Source organism: Ornithorhynchus anatinus, chromosome X3 (assembly GCF_004115215.2).
Source record: "Ornithorhynchus anatinus isolate Pmale09 chromosome X3, mOrnAna1.pri.v4, whole genome shotgun sequence".
Classification (NCBI taxonomy): Eukaryota; Metazoa; Chordata; class Mammalia; order Monotremata; family Ornithorhynchidae; genus Ornithorhynchus; species Ornithorhynchus anatinus.
Genome location: NC_041751.1, coordinates 9,919,367 through 9,939,241, shown reverse-complemented (window position 1 = coordinate 9,939,241; position 19,875 = coordinate 9,919,367). Strand labels below are relative to the sequence as shown.

General features: G+C 39.3%; 1 protein-coding gene across 5 annotated transcripts in view; it reads left to right on the top strand.

Annotated features, from left to right (window-relative positions):
- Positions 1-19,875, top strand: part of CTNND2 (catenin delta 2) — a 471,257-nt gene that overhangs the window by 83,883 nt on the left and 367,499 nt on the right. For all 5 annotated transcript variants that reach the window (XM_039910616.1, XM_039910617.1, XM_029053896.2 and 2 more), the window contains exon 2: positions 3,140-3,273. In XM_039910616.1, the coding sequence (XP_039766550.1) occupies positions 3,140-3,273 (134 nt within the window). The remainder of the gene's footprint in view (positions 1-3,139; positions 3,274-19,875) is intronic.

The following is a 19,875-nucleotide window of genomic DNA, read 5'->3' as shown; positions in this document are numbered from 1 at the left end:
ATTCTTGGTGAGTTTCAGAGGGAAGAGAAGCAGGTGTCTTTTCCCTTAATCTTCAAGAGAGTTCCTCTAAGGTGCAATCACTGACTCACATTATTTTTCAGATTCCATGGGCCCTGGACTCTTTACAGTATGGACTGTCTACTTTGTATGCAAATCCCTTTGTGTATTCATTCAGTCGCATTTATTGAGCTCTCATTGTGTGCAAAGCACTGTAATAAGCTCTTGGGAGAGTACAGTATAGCAATGACATTCCCTGCCAACAAGGGGGTAGTCAGACATTAATATAAATAAATAAATTACAGGAATTATGATAAATCATCAATGCCTTCATTCCCAGTGTTAACACCACATAATTTTGCACCTACTGACCTCAGGAAGCCATAGGATGGTTGTTGGGTGGACTTCAAAATATTTCGGGGCCCAGTTCAGAATCTCGGCTTCAGGGAATGTGTAAGGGAGGTGATGACGTGGATAGCTGGTTCAGTAATTAATGGTTGAAGCAGTATGGGTTCTCTAATGCGCACATACTGGTTTCAGATTTGTATTTTACAAAAAAAAAACCCTTCTATTTTTACAACCAATAAAGAAGATTTCATGATTCATAAAAATTACTGGCAAAACAAGTGATTATAAGTAATTAGCTGATACTTTACTAATATGCAAATCAGTCGGGCTTTATTACAGAGCTCATTATATTGCCTAAAAATCCAGCCTGAAAATATGGCTGTGCTATCTTTAAACTGAAAATTTGATTGAGCAACACTGCTTTAAAGGCGTGAACTCATACACACCTAACTTATATGTAAGCATGAACTCATTGTGTTTTACTGAAGAAGTGTACGTCTTTAGCAAAACCAAATAAATAGATCAAGAGTTGTAGTTGTAATAATATTGAAATAATTTCTACAAAATTCTGCCCCGTGAGCCCCCGAGGGACAGGGACTATTCCGTCTGCATATATTGCATCTATGTAAGTCCTTAACACCAAAATTCTTATGATTGTTATTACTATCCTTGTTAAGAAGAATAAAAAAATGAGATAGAGGTCAGTTACTGAATGTTACTGAAGGTATTGTTCCAGGAAGGGAAAATGGTGAAAAAAGTTTTTTATGGAATTCAAAGAGATAGGATCTGAGGACTTCCTTTAGATGAAAAAGGGATATTTTCCACTGAACTATTTAGTTATGCTTCTGAGTTTCAAACTCTTACCATAATAATTCTCACAACATTACTTCATTTGTCGTATCATTTTATGATTTAACACATTTGATTGAATTTTATGAAGTAATTGGTTAGCTTAATTTAGTGTATTTTCTTAAATGAGAAAATAGGAGTGAAGCACCAAACTTAGGGAACAATGGTATATGTCAAATATAAGCCCAGGGCTAAATAGGACTCCAAGAAGTCCCACAAAGAGAAGCAGCATGGCCTAGGGGCTAGAGCATGGGCTTATGTGTCAGAAAGACCTAGGTTCATTCATTCAATCGTATTTATTCTAATCCTGACTTCAACAAGTGTCTGCTGTGTGACCTTGGGCAGGTCACTTAACTTTTCTCTGCCTGTTACCTCATCTGTAAAATGGGTATTTAGACTGTGAGTTCTTTGTGGAATAGGGAGTGTGTCCAAATTTATAAGCTTATATGAATCCCAGAACTTAGTACAGTTGTAGTAATCACACAGAAATCACTTGACAAATACCTTTTTAAAAAAAAAAAAGTCCTCCTCTCCATCATTCTGCTTCCAGGCAGGATTGTTCTAATTTTACTTCAGACAAATGGTTATATGTTCTGTTCTTGAAGATTTCTGCATTCTCCTTTTAAAGCCCAGTTCAGAGTGGATTATGCTTTAGTTTAAATGAACTGTTATTCTCCTGATTTTTCTCTATAATCTTGTAGAAAATGAAAAGGAGCTGAAGAAAGAATTGCAGAAGAGAAAGTTTGAGAATATTGGGAGATGTGGTTTGGGAAAGAAGTATAAACATTGGGAAAGATAATCATAGGGATGGTTAATTTGGGGGGAAGCAGAAGAAAGTAAGAAAAATGATTTTGCTAAAAATTCCTCTAAAATCTATTTATTATTTGGTCTGTGTCTCACCATGTTTTACCTCTTACCTCTTGGGCAAGTTACTTAACTTCTCTGTGCCCCCATTTACTTATCTGTAAAGTGGGGCTTGAGACTGTGACTCCCACATGGGACAAAGGACTACGTCTAACCCGATTTGCTTGTATCCCCCCTGGTGCTTAGTACAGTGCCTGGCACATAGCAAGTGCTTAACAAATACCACAGACCATCCCTTTGTACCCATCACATAGAACTAAAAAAGACTTCCTTACCCCACCCATCCACGTTTGTGATGGCTGTTTATATTCACAGTGGCAGAGTTGTGGGTTTTATGTTGAGCCTCTCTGTTTTTAAGGATTCTACCCGGGAGATAGAAATCAGTATTTCACTTCATTTATTTGTTTTGTTCAGGTGAAGGTGATGGGGGTTTGAAGAGTGTGATTTAGTGCGTAATCACTAACCATTCTTTACCTATGCCCAACAGAGAACCTCTTAGATAAACTCATTAGCCGCTACAGAGCTTCACAGACGATACCTGTGTGTCTGGTACATTGTGTGGGTGTGCAAGGCTCCAACTGTAAGGTCAGGATTGCTCACCGGCCTTCAAGATACCTCTCTTTTCCTTAATCTTCATTCCCTTGGTTTTCCTGCATCCAGTTACCGGGTTCTATTTAGGTGAGGGGAAGGTACCCGGTGCATAAAATTGAACAGCTTGTAAAATGCTATGGTTTGTGTTGATGCCACTTTTGTCAGTGAGTATGCAGTATTTATTTTAATCATTTTATCTTACCTTAATCATACATGGCTATAAAATAAGTCGATTCTATTTAAATAAGGAAATAACTTCCAATCCGTTTGGCTCCATTTCTGATCGTAGATAGAGTAGGATTTTCATCTCCTACTTTGCCGTGTACATGAGTTTCATCAATAACCATGCAGTAATGTGACTAGGGCACCATCTCTTACCTAGTGAAATGCTAAATTGGTGGTGGAGGAATTGTATATTTCTGAAAGTAAATGGTTTCAGTAGACATAATTCCTGATTCAGATATGTTTTTTGTTTGTTTTGTAACCGTAGGAGCTATGCCTGTTCCAGATCAGCCTTCATCTTCGGAAAAGAGTAGTTCCTTGAGCCCCGTGTTGAATGCGTCCAATGGGGACGGCTCTGAAACGGAGACCACCTCTGCCATTCTTGCTTCCGTCAAAGAACAGGTAGGCTAATGCAGCTGAGCCCTCACGGGAACAACAAGTGCTCACTGGTGCCTGCAGAGTTGTACTGGGTGTGTAACAGAGAGTGTAACTGCTATTGACATCAGAGAGGAAGTTTATTTAATGGCATATGGGGAAAACCAATCGCTGCTTTTAGGGGAATGAATGATCTAATGGTTTCAATGTTGCATTTGCTTTCAGTGCAGGTGTCTGTAGCTCACTACAGAAGGTGATATTAATTGGGTTTCTAATAGAAGCATACTTTAAACTGTTGGGTTCAGCCCCATCGCATGCAGAGCAGTGATGCTACCCAAATGGAGTAGTAGTCCTGAACGTCAATTATAGTCTAGAAGAGTGGCCGGCGGCGTCTCGTGTTAAATCGCCTTGATTCCTCATTTAAAAAATAAGATACACTATTTTCTCAGTTCACATGATTATTTTTCTCTGCTCAGTGAAAGTGGTAGCTACACTTAATTTGTCAGAAATGGATGTTCCTTAGCTCATTAAACTTCATTGCAAGCTGCTGATTTTCATTATTGTTTCATTATTATTCATTATCGGCTTTAAAGCGTTCACCTTGCCCCCTCCTGCCTCACCTTGCTACTCTCTCACTACAACCCTGCCTGCACACTTGGTTCCTCTAATGCTTACCATCTCACTGTACCTCGATCTCATCTATCTCTCTGCCGACCTCTGACCCACATTCTGCCTCTGACCTGGAGCTCCTTCCCTCTTCGTTTCACCAACTTTCACCTCTACTCTCACCAACCTGAAGGCCTTATTGAAGTCACACAAGAGGCCTTCCTACTCCTTTTCTTTCAAGTGGCCCAGTCTTCCTTCCTTTATTCATCCCCCCACCCCCCTCCAACTCCATAGCATTTAGGTACATCTTTTATCGTTTTGAGCAAATATCAGATAATCTGACATTCTTGGTACACATCGATTACTTATAAAGTATATGCCTATTACAAAGTATATTCACTATTTTGCACAAGTTGAAGATAAGGCATTAGGTATAGACTTTATAAGTACCTGATGTGTACCAAGAATGTCAGATTATCTGATATTTGCCCAAAATGATAGTACTAGTGCCTTCAATGTATTTCATTCATTCAGTAGTATTTATTGAGCACTACTGTGGGCAGAGCACTGTTCTTTAGCCACTCAATTTTATAAAACCTGATAACCTTGGATAAGGTCAGATGTGAAGATGTCTGTGATAAACTTATCCTAGTCCCTGTGTGGTCCTATGCTAATATCGTGTTGTACTAACATATTCATAAATATTTCTCATCAGGAAATGTTTTGATACAGCTAGGCCAGGAGGTTAGAAAAGCAGTGTTAACAAATTCTTGATTAATTTGAAAGCAGAAAGATAATCAGTTCTTCATTTTTATGAGCGTAAAATTCCCTCTAAAATCAGAATACCAGACACAAACGAATTTGGCGATACTCTGTGACATAATGATAGAATGAATTTTAAATGCTGAAGAAGTAAGTTAAAGTAATGAGTCATATTGATGCATTTAAATTTGGAATCATTTCTTTAGTAACAGCTGAATCTTTACAGATTGTTATCAAATCCCATTAAGCATTGATGGTTTACTTTAAAAATGAATTATAACATAACACCCAAACTCAGAGCTTTCGTTTACTAGGGTTAATCAAAAAGCATTCAAATTTGACACCCTATATTTCTACAGAAGAATTCTAGGTTGAGCACCTCATTATTAAGAGAAAACAAAATATTTAGTGTGGGCATACCAGCTTAAATACTTCAGAAAGGGTTAAATAGGAAGGAAATGTGCCCCTGAAGAATTGTAATCTCTTCATATCTGCCTGATTATGCGAATTTCAGTTTAGGAATGCCTTATTTTAGGACTAGAGATTATAGGTGATATATTAAAATCTAATGGTTCTGTAATAAAGTAATTTTTTTCAAGAAAAATAACCTTCGGCAGCCAATACCTAAATTCTATCCGATGTCCATCCAAGGTCATGGTGAATGATTTCCCTAGGTGTTTATCCTCAATAAACTGAAAAAAGGACACTTGATTTGCAAAATGACCTTAGAGGAGGATCCGAAACATGGACAATTGGTAATACCGTAGGCTTACCTAGAGAGACAGTATGCTCTCCTGTACCATATTCGGCTGAACCCCCCCCACTCTCCCCACCTCAAAGACACATTTCCCAGAAGCCTTCTCCAATTAAGCCCTCCAACAACCCCAGCAACCTCCAACCCCACTCCCTCTCTGGTTTCTACTGACCATGCATGTTTTAAGTACTTGGTATTCCTCCCCACCCTCAGTCCTACAGCTGAGGATGTACGTATCAATAATGTATTTATATTAATATCTGTTTCCCCTCTAGACTGCCCCCCCCGAGGGCATGTCTGCCAATTCTCTTATACTCTCTCAAATGCCCAGTATAGTGCTCCATACACAAGTGCCCAATAAATACCACTGATTGATTGATTTTTGGAAAAGAAGGTACAGATATAAGTTGCTTTGACTAATACCACCATCTTGTCCTACTGATACAGAGGTCACTTAGTGGTTGTGTTAACTCTGGAGTCCTCCGATATGGCTCTGGGGTATCTAGATTCTTCTAGAGACTTCCCCTAAATTGATGATAACCTTGTAAGTGACCCAGCACCACTCTGATCACCTGAGAGTGACCCAGAAATGGAGCAGAATACCCTCAGCTCTCCTGTGTTCTTGCAAAACCTTGTGTAGCGGTAAATGCCCACTATCACTCTAGTATTTCTCATGCAAACAAGCACGTCCACACAAAAGTTCTCTTTTAAAAATGCAGTATATTGTAATCAGTATATCGTATGGTATTGGATAAACATTCTCCAGTTCCCTAGCAGTGCTGTAGTCAATAGGTGTAGTGAAACATGTAGCATGGCAAAATTGAATATTTTGGGGATTAAGGATGATCCTTGTTTGGACCTGTGGGGGATTCTTGATGGTCCTTAAATTTCCAGATTTCCTTAAGGGTCCATAATAATAATAATAATAATAATGTTGGTATTTGTTAAGCGCTTACTATGTGCCGAGCACTGTTCTAAGCGCTGGGGTAGATATAGGGGAATCAGGTTGTCCCACGTGGGGCTCACAGTCTTAATCCCCATTTTACAGATGAGGGAACTGAGGCACAGAGAAGTCCATAGGTGTGTGGTGGTGGTCTAGAAGTGCAGTTTGTGTTCATGGAAAGGTGTAAGTTTGGAAACAGGAGAATAGGACTTAGTGCCTGTTTCTGAGTGTGTATGGGATCACCTTGAGGAATAACTCAATAAATGCTTTAAAGACATAGTAAAACACAGTCTGGAACAATGTAGTCAAGGAGTTGATTGAGCAGAGGGCATGGCCACAGGCAGCCCTTTTTACCTGTGGAGATCAGGAAAGGAGCTGTAGGCTTTCAGGCTTTGGGAAGCCTGGAATAGTAAGAAGGGAATTCAAAAATAGGCGTAAAACTGCAAACATCCAGCATCAATGCAGCATATAACTTGATATGTGCAGGTAGTTTAGAATGGACCTTTGGCCATGTATACTTCTGAACCATACCCACACACATGGAGGGGTGGGAGGGGGAACGCATGGGAACCCCTTCAGAGATTTTTAGATGTTTAGATCTTTAACTTGGTGGGTAACTTTATGCTCAGAGTCAGTTTTTTCCAGGAGTTCAATACTGATGGTTTTGATTCTCTTTTCTATTTGTCTATTTGTGAAAATTTTACCAGTGAAAATTGGAGTATCCTATGGAATATAACCTTGATTTTCTTTAGGCTTATTGTAATACCATAACTTGATGTGCGTGAATCAACAAAGATGGTGTGGCATGTGATAGGGGATTGATGCTTTGTAAGATATTACTTCTATCTTAAGCAGATGATATGGACTTAATCATGTTTTGCATTTCCCTGTCAAAATCAGACTTTAGTAAGGACCCGGGCCACACTATTATTGGGTGTATATATATATATGATTTCATAACCAAGACCACAGCCAGATGATATCAAAGTGCTCAGCTCCTCTCTTAAAAATATTCTTCCTGAGAGAACTGTGGTTGATTGGATTTCCATACTACTGGCAGATTAGACCTTCAATTACTGGAAAAGCATGTGCAGACTGTTCACCACCACAAAGCACGAACTATCTATGTGCTGAAGCATTAATGCCCACAGTCTAAACCCTAAATTCAATATTTCAGCTACCACACATCAAATCCTCCTAGAGCATATCAATTGCCTTCACTATTGCAAATTGTTTAGCAGCCATTACTTTGTTAAGCTTTTTAGAAATTCAAGCCAGTGTGAATTGGCAGGAAGTAAAGAGGCAGTCTTGGTAAATTTTATAACACGCACGGAAACATGCCCAGATGACGCTTTGACATTGCTAACAAAGTAGGAATCGAGAACAATAAAGAAAGACGCTCTTTAGGCAGCGGCTGCTCTCTTGGTGAAGCGTTTTAATAATCTAATACACCCAGTCATTCTCTAATGCAAGAATTATGTCCTAAAAGAACTTCATCTTATGGGAAAGTCACATCATTGTAGCCATGAATTCAGTGAGAAGGAGTGAGATAGGAGTAGATAGCTTAAAGATAATATGACGACTGACACTTTTCAGTACAAATTGTTGTATTAGTGTATTGTCTACTTCAAGCAGAATGTTTTACATTCCTGCCTCCCATTGGTAACCGTTTGATGTATTAAATAGTGTAAAGCTGCACAAACACAAAGAAGCCCAGTATACTGTATGTATGTTGTAATGCAGTAAGCCTGAGGGAAAAGCAGGGAAATGTAGGAGTGTCACATTTTGACCAACACCACCATTTGTGGTTGCACAGCCATTTCCTTCTACATTAAATCTACCATCAGGACAAGTTATTCTAGAACATAGTCATGTTTTGGGGAAGAACACAACAGAATTCTTCCAGTCAATCAGTGGTGTTTTATTGAGCAGTTACTGTGTTTTGAGCACTAAACTAGGCACTTAGGAGAATTCAATACACCACGTCATACTCAAATTCACTGAGTAATGAAAACACATATAGCAAAAATAACTACACTGTGCAAAACGTATTCATTTTTATTTTATTTCACTTTTTTATGGTATTTGAGTGCTCATTGTGTGCCAGATGCTGTACTAAGCATTGGGTAGTTAAAAGGTAATCAGGTTGGACAATAATCCCTCTCCTACATGGGCTCACTGTCTTGATCCCCATTTTCCAGGCAGGGTCCCTCAGGCACAGAGAAGTGAACTGACTTGCCTAAGGTCACACAGCAGACAAGTAGTAGAGTTGGGATTAGAACCAAGTTTCTTCTGACTTTGAGGCCTGTGCTCTGTCCCTTAGGCCCCACTGATTTTATTGATTTAAAAAGTCAAATTTGTGAAAGTTTCTGATACTTCTTTGGGACAGTCATATAGCAGGCAAGTATTCTCCAAACTTACTGCAGATGAGGGACAATTTTATAGCTCTGGAGAGTTTTAAAATTATAAAGGAAATGGCTGTTGTCTTCCACCCTCTCTGCTCTTTTGTCTGATGTCCTGTGGCTTCTCATTTCAACCTGAGTTATAGAGGTTTTGCTAAGCCAGAATTAATAATAATGTTGGTATTTGTTAAGCGCTTACTGTGTGCTCTGCACTGTTCTAAGCGCTGGGGTAGACACAGGGGAATCAGGTTGTCCCACGTGGGGCTCACAGTCTTAATCCCCATTTTACAGATGAGGTAACTGAGGCCCAGAGAAGTGAAGTGACTTGCCCACAGTCACACAGCTGACAAGTGGCAGAGCTGGGATTCGAACTCATGACCCCTGACTCCAAAGCCCGGGCTCTTTCCACTGAGCCACGCTGCAGAATTAAGTAGGGAATGTGTGCAGCAGGTAGGCAAGAGTAGCCCTTCCTTAGCCTACTTGGCTTATACCGCCTATTTTGCTCCTATCTTAGACTTTATAGACTAAATGAAAAATGGATGAGCAGACACAGGTTAACATAAGTTGAGTACCTTCATTCACTTGCATGGTAGAGAGGGGAAGCCTACCCAAGTGGATAAATGCCTATCTGAATGGCTGTTTTAACAATACAATTCAGTGATGGATAGATTCATAGTAACTATAAAGATGCTTCCTTCCTGAAAAGGACTGATTATCCTTGCCCACAGAGGAAAAAATACTTGGGTCCACTTCTTGTGGCTTGTCATTTGTATTTCACTTTCCACGCTCTTATACCAGATCAAAATCTTGATTGTTGTGTGGTTATAAAAGACCCATCTTGGACCCAATTTTCTGAGCTCTGCTGCTTTTCTTTTCGGAACCCAAGAGGAAGGCATTGGTGATGTGTATGACAACAGTCATGTTCAGTGGTGGAAAGATAATTGCCTTCACTCAGCTAGACCAGCCAGAGTGCTTGAGTGATATGAGCCTTGTCTTGAGGCTACTAATAAACTTTTTTTGGGAAAAAAATCTCCCAAACTCTTTTCCACAGGGATTCCTGTTGAGTAATTACATTTTTTTCATAGCCTTTCTCCATCATGGCCCTGGCTGATGCTAGGCATCATTTCTTAGAGGTTTTAGGAAGAAACAAATTTACAGAGGTTTGAGACAATAAATTTTGTTCTGAAAAGGTCCTCCAGACTTGAACACATTATCTTCAAAGGGATGTGACTTTTGCACCCTATATTTTTCAAAACTTTCCTTTGTGAAAGCTATCAGTGGTATTTAATGAGCACTTACTGTGTGCAGAGTTCTCTACTGAGCACTTGGGAGAGCACAATACAACAGAGTTGGCAGACATGTTTCTCGCCCACAGTGAGCTTAAATTTGGGACAGGGAGACAGATATTAATATGAATATATTACATTATGTATATGTACAAAAGGACTGTGGGGATGAGGGTGGGGTGAATATCAAGTGCTTAAAGAGTATAGATCCAACTTCATAGATGAGCTAGAAGGGAAAGGGTACAATAGAATTACTGAACATGATCTCTACCCTGAAAGAAATTGCAATCTGGCAGATACTAAAGTAAATTACAGATTGGAAAAAATAAATACCTATATAAGATGTGTGCACAAGTGCTGCCGATGATTCTGGCTACTTAGGTTCTTAGGTGGCAAGGAACTGCTGAAATGGCAGTTGGGGGATTGTTTACATTAGGAGATTCAAAATTAATTGTGAAAACCTAGGAAATGGCATTTCAGAAGGACTTTCAAGATAGGGAAAGCTTTGGTGTGCTGGATATTGTGGGGTTGGAGGGGAAGTTCCAGGCAGTGGGGAGGCCAAGCAGAAGAGGCTGGAGGCAGGAGAGACCAGAAAACAGTGAGTATGTTAATTTGAGAGGATCCTAAAGGGTGATCTGGGTGTAGTCATGTTCTGATGCTGAAGCGGTCTCAGCTCATGGGACCAGTGCCAGATGAAACTGGATGAATGTTCTCTTTTGTGGGTCATTGTGTTGTCTATTCTTAGGAACAGTCTGCGGCATGTTGTAAATATTCATGATTTACTTCAGTAATCATTGCTTACTCCTTATGTAGATTACCTATAATGGGTTGAAGTGTTTTATACATTGAATATAATATTTTTAGAAATCTGCATGTTCATCTTCCATTTAAGGCAATTTCGCATTTTTCTACTGTCAGTGACATCATTTTCCAAACAATTTGTCACCCTTATGATGCTACATTTGGTTCTGAAGGAGACCTAGTTATACAGTCATTTTCTATCATGCATTTCTCTACATTTAATAATAATTAAAATGGTCCTCAAGTGCTTACTATGTGCCAAACACTGTTCTGAGCAATAGTGATGATACAAGTTAATCAGGTTGGACACTGTTCCTGTCCCATATGGGCTGACACTCTTATCCCCATCTTACAGATGAAGTAACTGAGGGACAGACATTAAATGACTTGTCCAAGCTCACACAGCAGATATGTGACAGAGCCGGGATTAGAACCCAGGTCCTGCTAACTCCCAGGCCCATGCTCTGTCCACTGAGCTACCCAATGTGGTGTTATAACTGTTTTTGAATCATGAGCCTTACTGGCACAAATAAGAGCTACCCTTATTTTTTCTTTCTATAATGTTTTAGTTCAGATATCTAGAATAGTATTTTTTCCTTTTAGTTCAAAACACCACATCTTCACAGGAGATACTATGAGGAATTTTTCTAATAAACTAGCCTACTTATGTTCTAAGAATTGCAGCGAGGAAAATTTTAAGAATAAAACTAAATAGAGGTAAAACTTCATATTGTGAAACATTACATCACAAAACATCAATCAGAGGTATTTATTGAGCATTTACAGTATGCTGAACTCTGCACTGCCCTGTGGAAATTGACATGAGTTATCAAAAATTGTATTCTAAATTGCCTGCCTCATAGAAAAAAACCACTGCAATTAATTATAAGCAGCTCCACCTTTCTCCTTATTGTCTAGAATAAAAGGTTGTCTATTTTAAGGAACCATGTTAGCAGCTATTGCTCATGGTATTGTTTACTAAGATTCAGTCAAGCTAAACCACATCTGTTTGTTTGAATTTGTATGAAATAGTCTATCCCAGCATATCTTTCCACTGTGCTTCCAACCTTGTTTTTTGCAATGAGAATTTAACCTTATGTAAAATTGTTTTATTATAATGAATATATCCATTATTCCTACCTGGATTGAAAGGTCAGAAGAAACACTGAAGAGTAAACTAGTCTATCCTCCTCCCCACAACCTTACCCTTTGGAGCAAGTGAGCCTTTAGACCTTTCTATTTTAGAAAGGGGTTTATTTCATTTTTAAAGACAACCCAGAGATTTTTCTCAAGAATGCAGGTTGGCCTAGCGGAAAGAAAGAAGGTTGCAGGACGGAGGTTCTGATCTCGGCTCTGCCATTTGCCTGCTGTATAGTCTTGAGCAAGTTGTTTAACTTCTCTGTGCCTCAGATTTTTAATCTGTACACTGCAGATTCAGTACATAGTCTCCCTCCTACTTGGATTGTTACCTCCATGTCAGAAAGGAGCTGCATCCAGTTTGATTAAATAGACATACCCCATTGCTTAGAAGAGTGTTTTTTTAATGACGTTTAAGTTCTATGTGACAGGCAGTATACTAAGCACTGGAATAGGTAAGAGGTTGGACATAATCTCTGATCCACATGAGACTCGCATCTTAATTCCCATTTTACAGATGAGGTACTGAGGCACAGAGAAGTGAAGTAACTTGTTAAAATTACACATCAGACAAGTGGTGAAGCCAGGATTAGAACCCCTGTCTTCCGACTCCTAAGCCCCATGCTCTGCCAGGCTCCTTCCCATTGTTTTGCACATATCAGTAAATTAACAATTACCACAATTATTGTCTTTATTATTTTCAATATGGACAGATCACATCTGGCCTATACTCCTTATGGAATAGGTATATCTATGCTGACCATATTATTATAATTGTATTATTAATCGTATTTGTTAAGCACTTTCTACGTGACAAGCGCTGTTCCTTGTTTAAACTCAGGTGTTAAAGGCATGTCTCAGTGTTCTCTCACGTTGATTTTTAATTTGTTTCAGGAACTTGAACTTTATCAAAGACTATTGCTTAAGTCCAAACTGAATCTCATATTGAGACTTGGCTAAACTAAACTTCCATACCGTTCTCTTCACTTGTTGAGCAGAGGAGAGTGGTTGAGGGAGTTTGTTGAATAATAATAAGGGATTAAAATCTCCCAGCATATTGGGACAAAAAGACTCCAGATAGAGAATCCTATGTGAGTAATGGAACCTAAACTGAATGTAAAATGTGTATTTTTCAGCCTGGATGTGATTGTTGAAGCATTTAAATTGAGCAAGAGTTGCCGCTCGGTTGGCGTAAACCAGGCTGACCTATTTTGTCAGAAAAATTTCAATTCTGGCCTATCAAATTTAGGGCTCTTCTGGCTTAACCGGGAAATACGGTCATCCCCAATTTGGTTCAGGACCATTTTCTACAGTCCAGAATTGGCAGGGAAATTCCCCTTTGAAACCCCAACAAGGCTGCCTAGCCAGGCTTGGACGTGATTAGGATGTGTAGAATTTTGTTCTAAGTGGGATGGGTTAGGGCTGGAAACGAAAAGAGAAGGGGTTGGGGAATAGTGAAAGAAGAGGAGAGAATGGGGATAGAAGAGGGGACAAAATGGAGTGAAAAGAGGAGTGAGTTTTTACCCTCTGCTACCATAGTGCCTCATTCTTTGCTTGCCGGAACCCCCACCGGGCATGTGGCATCAACTCTAGTGCCAGTCCAGAATGGGCTACAGCTGCCCCTTCCTGCCCTTAAAACTGAGTTCAAATGTGAGAACCCTCCATTTTTTAATATGGACCGTATACTAGTGAACACAAACCATCAGTTCCCAAACTGTCTCTTACCTCTCTGTGTAAATAAATGAGAGGGTTTTCACTTGTTAAAATTCTGATGGTATTAAGAAGACTTAAAATCATTAACTGGATTTGTCAATTCAAATGCCAGCTGTGACGAAGAGGTGTGTTCTAATAAAGAAGATCCGAAGACCCTATTGTTCATAGGAAGCGTTATCTGAAGGCAGATTTTTGGTTTTGGTTCAATATAGTGAAAATGTGACTGGAGTAAGAAGTGATGAAAACTTACTTTCCCTTCCCCTTTTAAAGACGATACCGAAAGCATATGCTTTTATCTAGCATTTTCCGTTTCTGAAAGCATTCACAGGAAAAAAAGATCAACCTAGCAGATGATTCAATGACCCAGATGTGAGTCATGCCTCAGTGTTCTCGCATATTGATTTTTAATTTGTTTCAAGAAGTTGAACTTTATTTTAGACTATTGATAAGGTCCAAACTGAATCTCATTTAATTCTCTGAAAACTACAGACAAAATGAATCTGATTTTCCCTTTTAGGAGCATCAACAGTAGTAGCCTTTCTGCAGGAGAGGAAGAATGTTTTCCTTTGAGAGCGGGCACAGGAAATGGTCTTTGTTGGTTCTGTCAGAACCTTACACTGGGTCCAGAGGATGTGTGGCTGGAGCCAGATGGAGGACTGAGATGCTTAAATAATGATAAACTCTTCAGCTTCCCTTTAATGTCTACCTATGTTGAGGTCACTTTGCTGGCCGCTGTCTAATTCTTTCAGTGCCTTTAGTTAGCCGGCTGATTCTCCCTAGGCTTCCAGTGACATCAGTTGTCCTTTGGGCAAACTGGTCATTTGCCCAAGGTCCAAAGCCCTCAGAAGGTTCCTTTAACATCTCAGCAGTCCCCTCTTTCTTGTGTTTAATTTTTCTCTGCTTCTGTTTCTGTTCTTCACAGTTCTGCAAGGTTAGGATGAGAAGAGTTCACCTGAAAGCTAGAGGTGTGTGGGTATGCTACATGCAGGAGTAACCTTTAGCCCAGAAGACTCTGGTTTTCTCTAACAACTCACCAGAGCCTTAAACTGTCCTTGCAGCAGTGGACAGAACAGAATCTGGGATAAGGTCAGAACGTCATTTTCTCTCCGGAGAATGACACCGTACATTCCAGAGGCAGGGAGATTAGTCCGAGATCAGCAAGATAGGAGGCAATAGAAGAAGTGGAGGAACAGTTTTTGGTTTGTTTTTTTTTAAATCAGCTTGATTTCCTTTTTTTACAAATAATTTTTAACTTTCTTTCATTGAGCAACTTTAGAGAGAGCTGGATTGGGGCAGTTCAGTTTATGATTTTCTTATATAAATGTAGATTAGCAAATTAGCTTTCTCATTTAAGAATGATGGGAAAAGTTTCCAAGTTTTATAGAAAGTAAAGCCAAGCAAGCCCACAAAATCATAGGGAATTTGTTGTTGTAGGAGGTTAATGTCGTATCAGTATGTCAATGTCAGTAGTATCAAGAAAGATTTAAACACACTCCTGGTCACAGCCCCCAAAACTCTGGGCTCAGACTGCCCAAAGTGCTTGCTTATCAAGGTACCAGTCAGTTGTCCGTTTGCATGGTGGAAGACTCTCATTGTTTATTCTCTCATGTAAATCAGGGATCCAGGACTGGGGAGATCAAGATGAGAAGAAGGTAGAGGTTGGTTTGGGGAGGAAATGGAGAACCAGCGTGTTAGGGGTTGAGGAGAGCGTACTTGATCCCTGATCCTTCCCCCTCAATCCTGGGGCTGTCCCAAAATGTAGTCTCCAAATCCATTGGGCAGCCAGGCTCTGTAACCTTAGGGTCTGGGTCCTGGTGGTACAAGCACCAGAACTACTGGACTTGGTGGTGACTGAGGAGAGGAAACGGGATCCTGTTTCCCTCCTCCAGGCCTTGGCACCCTCAGACCCCATAGTTTCCTCCATACCCCTGAACATTCTGTAGAGGGTGGGATCTGAGGCGACAGAACCATGGAGATACCATAAATGAGATTGTTCCAATCGTCTGAACAGGAAACATGAAAAGCCTGAGCGATTCTCTTAACGGAAGGAACATTCCGATGTGATTGAAGTAGAAATGCAGTTGATGAATTACTATTTTTATGAGTATCCAAACCAATTAGCTATTGTTTCATTTAACTTTGAAGATAACTCATACAGAGAGCATGGTAGGTTTTTGTAATCTTGGGGGGTTCTAGATGAATTCTCATTAGGCACCCATTGAAGAAATCCATGAAATATGTAATAGAACAATGCAATTTCTGATAATAAGACTATCCACTAGAAAATCATATTCTAGAATATCAAATCCAATATTTTCAACATTGAAATGTTCTTTTTAGTTTTTGAGCATTCTGAATATGAATTTCTTAGGGATATGAGAGAACAGCTTGTAGACTGGTTATTGAATTATAAACAAATGCCACAAAATCGTAATATTTCTAAGGGCAAGGAATGCTATACTTGTCAGTGCCTTCTTCCTAGATAATGCTAGCAAGATCATTTTACAAGCAAGTGTATTACATTAAATTGAAGTATATTTTAATAGGTTGATATTAGGGAACAGGACAAGATATATGAAACTGGTTAATATATACAGTGTAGTAAAAATGTTTAATTTCCCTAGGTAGTGTGCATGCTCTTGTTGCTTTACTACAAATGGAAATATTGAAGTATGCTACTTGTCATCATCCTTATATTTTTACAATAGTTTCCTTGGTCATTTTTTTTTTTTAGCAGAGGTATGAAATAGTGACAAAGAAAACCAAAACCTATTGGTGTCTTAGTGCAGAAGCTCAGAATACTCGGTGGATTATTTTTAACAGTTTAGCAAGTGCCATTAATAACAATTGCATTTATGCTCTTATTTGCCAAGCACTGTGCTATGTATATATATCTGTAATTTATTTATATTTATGTTTGTATATTTGTATTGATGTCCATCTCTCCCCTCCCTCCTGCCCCGCACCCAAGGCTGAGCTTGTTGTGGGCAGGGATTGTCTTTATTGCTGTTTGTACTTTCCCAAACACTTAGTACAGTGCTCTGCAAACAGTAAGCGCTCAATAATTACAACTGAATGAATGAATGTATAAGAACTGGTTTAGAAACAGGATAATCAGGTCAACAGAGTCCCTGTGTGCCTTATGCCCAAATTAGAGGAGTAAATTGAGGCACAGAGAAGTTAAGTGACTTCCCCGAGGAACAGAGAGGTCATCTTAATAAATCTTCTGTCTCTGTCCAGGGCCAAATCATTTCAGGTTGACAAGGATACTTCTAGTTAAGCTATCCATGGAGGAAGATTCCACAGCTCGCTTAATGGGGAGAATCTGGTCATGTTCTACTGTATAATGTCCCTGCATTGAAGATCATTAATAGGTCACCCTTTACACATTCTATGCTCCATTTTAAATCATCCCATTTTTTATGCCTTTTCTGTAAATCCTGTTTTCAAACTCTTAATGCTCTTTATGGCAAACTTCTCAATACCCTTCCAGTTCACCTCAGTAATACAAGTATTTCAAATAAGGCAGATTCAAAAATATTTTCTAGTTTCATTGTATTTCTTTTATAGTAATTCTATTTTCCATTTCATCCTTGACTACGTATAAAGGTCTGTGTAAATTTACTGATAATTGCTAGTGTAAGTGTAAATAGATACCACCTGTGGAAATGTTGAATTTTCAGAGCGTGAGTAGGTATTTAAATACCATCTTTTCTTCCCTTCCAAAAAATCTCTCTCATAAGCTTTCTGTGGCTCAGGCCCTTATCTAAAATTTCAGTTTGTTTAATTCAAGAATATTTTGCTATATAATCTGTCACTTTTTGGTATAATCCCAAATTTATTATTTTAGAAAATAGTATTTCATTCCTTTCAGTTGAATTTTGTCAGTACCACTGCTTTTTAAGTTTTTCCAAAATTACCATTTAAAAGAGTTTTAAGACTATCTTTTGCAGTTTCATAGCTAGTGATGCTCATTATAGTCTGGTAGTTAAAATTTTACCTCAAGATTAAGTGGAATTATTGGTTTTATTATTGGATAAGGATATGAAAATCTACTTTGGGTTTGAAATATAAACCATGAGGATGTTGACTAGGGTTAATAATAATAATAATTGTGGTATTTTTTAAGTGCATACTAATTGCCAAGCACTGTTATAAGTGTTGGGGTAGGTAGAAGTTGATCAGGTTGGACACAGTCCCTGTCCCTTAATCCCCGTTTTACAGATGAGATAACTTTGGCAAACGGCAGTTAAGTGATTTGCCCAAGGTCATGCAGCAGGCATGTTTCAGAGCTGGTATAAGAACCCAGGTGCTTCTGACTCCCAAGTCCATGCTCTAGCCACTAAATCACACGGCTGGGACCCTCCTACCCCAATCCCAGGCGCCCATGGTCCTACAATGCCACAGTCGGACTGGTTGATCCCTTGCCTACTTGACAAGGGAAAGAATATGGTAGGAGCTACAGTGCATTGTGGATAACAGAGTAATTTCAAGTTCCTCATCACCCAAACAGGGATGTTTGGAGTCCAACAGCCACCCAATCTTAACACTCTTTCAAGCAATCAATCAATTAATTGTATTTATTGAGCACTTACTGTGTTCAGAGTACTGTACTAAGCACTTGGGAGAGTACTGTGTAAAAATTGTAGAAATGTTCCCTGTCCTCAATGAGTTTGCACACTCAATCATCAATTGATGATATTTATTGAGTGCTTACTGTTTGCAGAGCACTGTAGTAGTTCAGAGAGTCTCGAACTGCTGTTTGCTCATCACTCTTCTGTGTTGGAGAGAATATTGTAATCTTAGGGTGTTTTTTTCAAAACACTGCCAATTCAATTTCTCACTGCCTCTTCTTCATCTTGTGACTACAAATGCCCTGGAGACTCCTCTTATAGCATTTGTACTGAGTTGGTTGTTCCTTGTCCTGGGTTTGTGATACCCTTGTTATGGATGTCCTAAAATGTAAAACCTTTGTATTGACTTACTCAAATGTCTTCCTAGTCTTTGTTGGTCCATTTTTCCCCCAGTTTATCTGGGGCCTTTGAATTTTATTATTACCTTCCAAAGAGCTAGCAAATTTGCCCTATTTAATCTCATGTAAAATTTCAGTAAGCATACTTTCGACTCTGACGGTTTTGGTGATGATCGGACTTGGTACATGTCATTTGGTACAAAATTTAAGCTCTTATTGTAGTCATAATGGATTCATTGTATACTCATGTATTTTTATGCTTTCCTCATGAACCTGAAGAACTGTATTTTCTACAAATATCAATCATCGTTTGCACCCTTTGTATCAGACTTTCTTCTCATTATCTACCTTCCTGCTAGTGCCCTAAGCCTCTTTAATTTTCATTTTCAAAGTGAATTTCCTTTATACTGGAAATCTCTCACCTCCCTTCCCTTAGGATCTCAAATGTAATCATCTTGTAATTGCTTCTGACCAGGTTTCCATTCACCTTCAGATCCATGACTGAATGTTTCCATTTAGTAGGAAGATTTCCTTGGGCCAGGTACTGAACATCAGTTTTTATATGAACTCAACCACAATGGCTTGAATTAACAGTGGAGAAGTTTTCCTAAATTAGATCTCCACCTAGAAGTCAAGGTGGAAAAGTATCTCAGAGACGCAGCATGGTGTAGTGGATAGAGCAGGGGCCTGCGAGTCAGAAGGCCATGGGTTTTAATGCCAGCTCTGCCACTTGTCTGCTGTGTGACCTAGGGCAAGTCACTTCACTTCTCTGTGCCTCAGTTCCCTCATCTATGAAATGGGGATTGAGACTGTGAGCCCTACTTGGGACAGGAACTATATCCAACTCAATCAGTTTGTATTTACCCCAGTTCTTGGTCCAGTGTTTCTCTAGGGTGGGGTAGGGTAGAGTAGAGGCCCTTTTCTCTATCCTTTCATTCATTCATTCAATAGTATTTATTGAGCGCTTACTATGTGCAGAGCACTGTACTAAGCGCTTGGGATGAACAAGTCGGCAACAGATAGAGACAGTCCCTGCCGTTTGACGGGCTTACAGTCTAATCGGGGGAGACGGACAGACAAGAACAATGGCACTAAACAGCGTCAAGGGGAAGAACATCTCGTAAAAACAATGGCAACTAAATAGAATCGAGGCGATGTACAATTCATTAACAAAATAAATAGGGTAACGAAAATATATACAGTTGAGCGGACGGGTACAGTGCTGTGGGGATGGGAAGGGAGAGGTGGAGGAG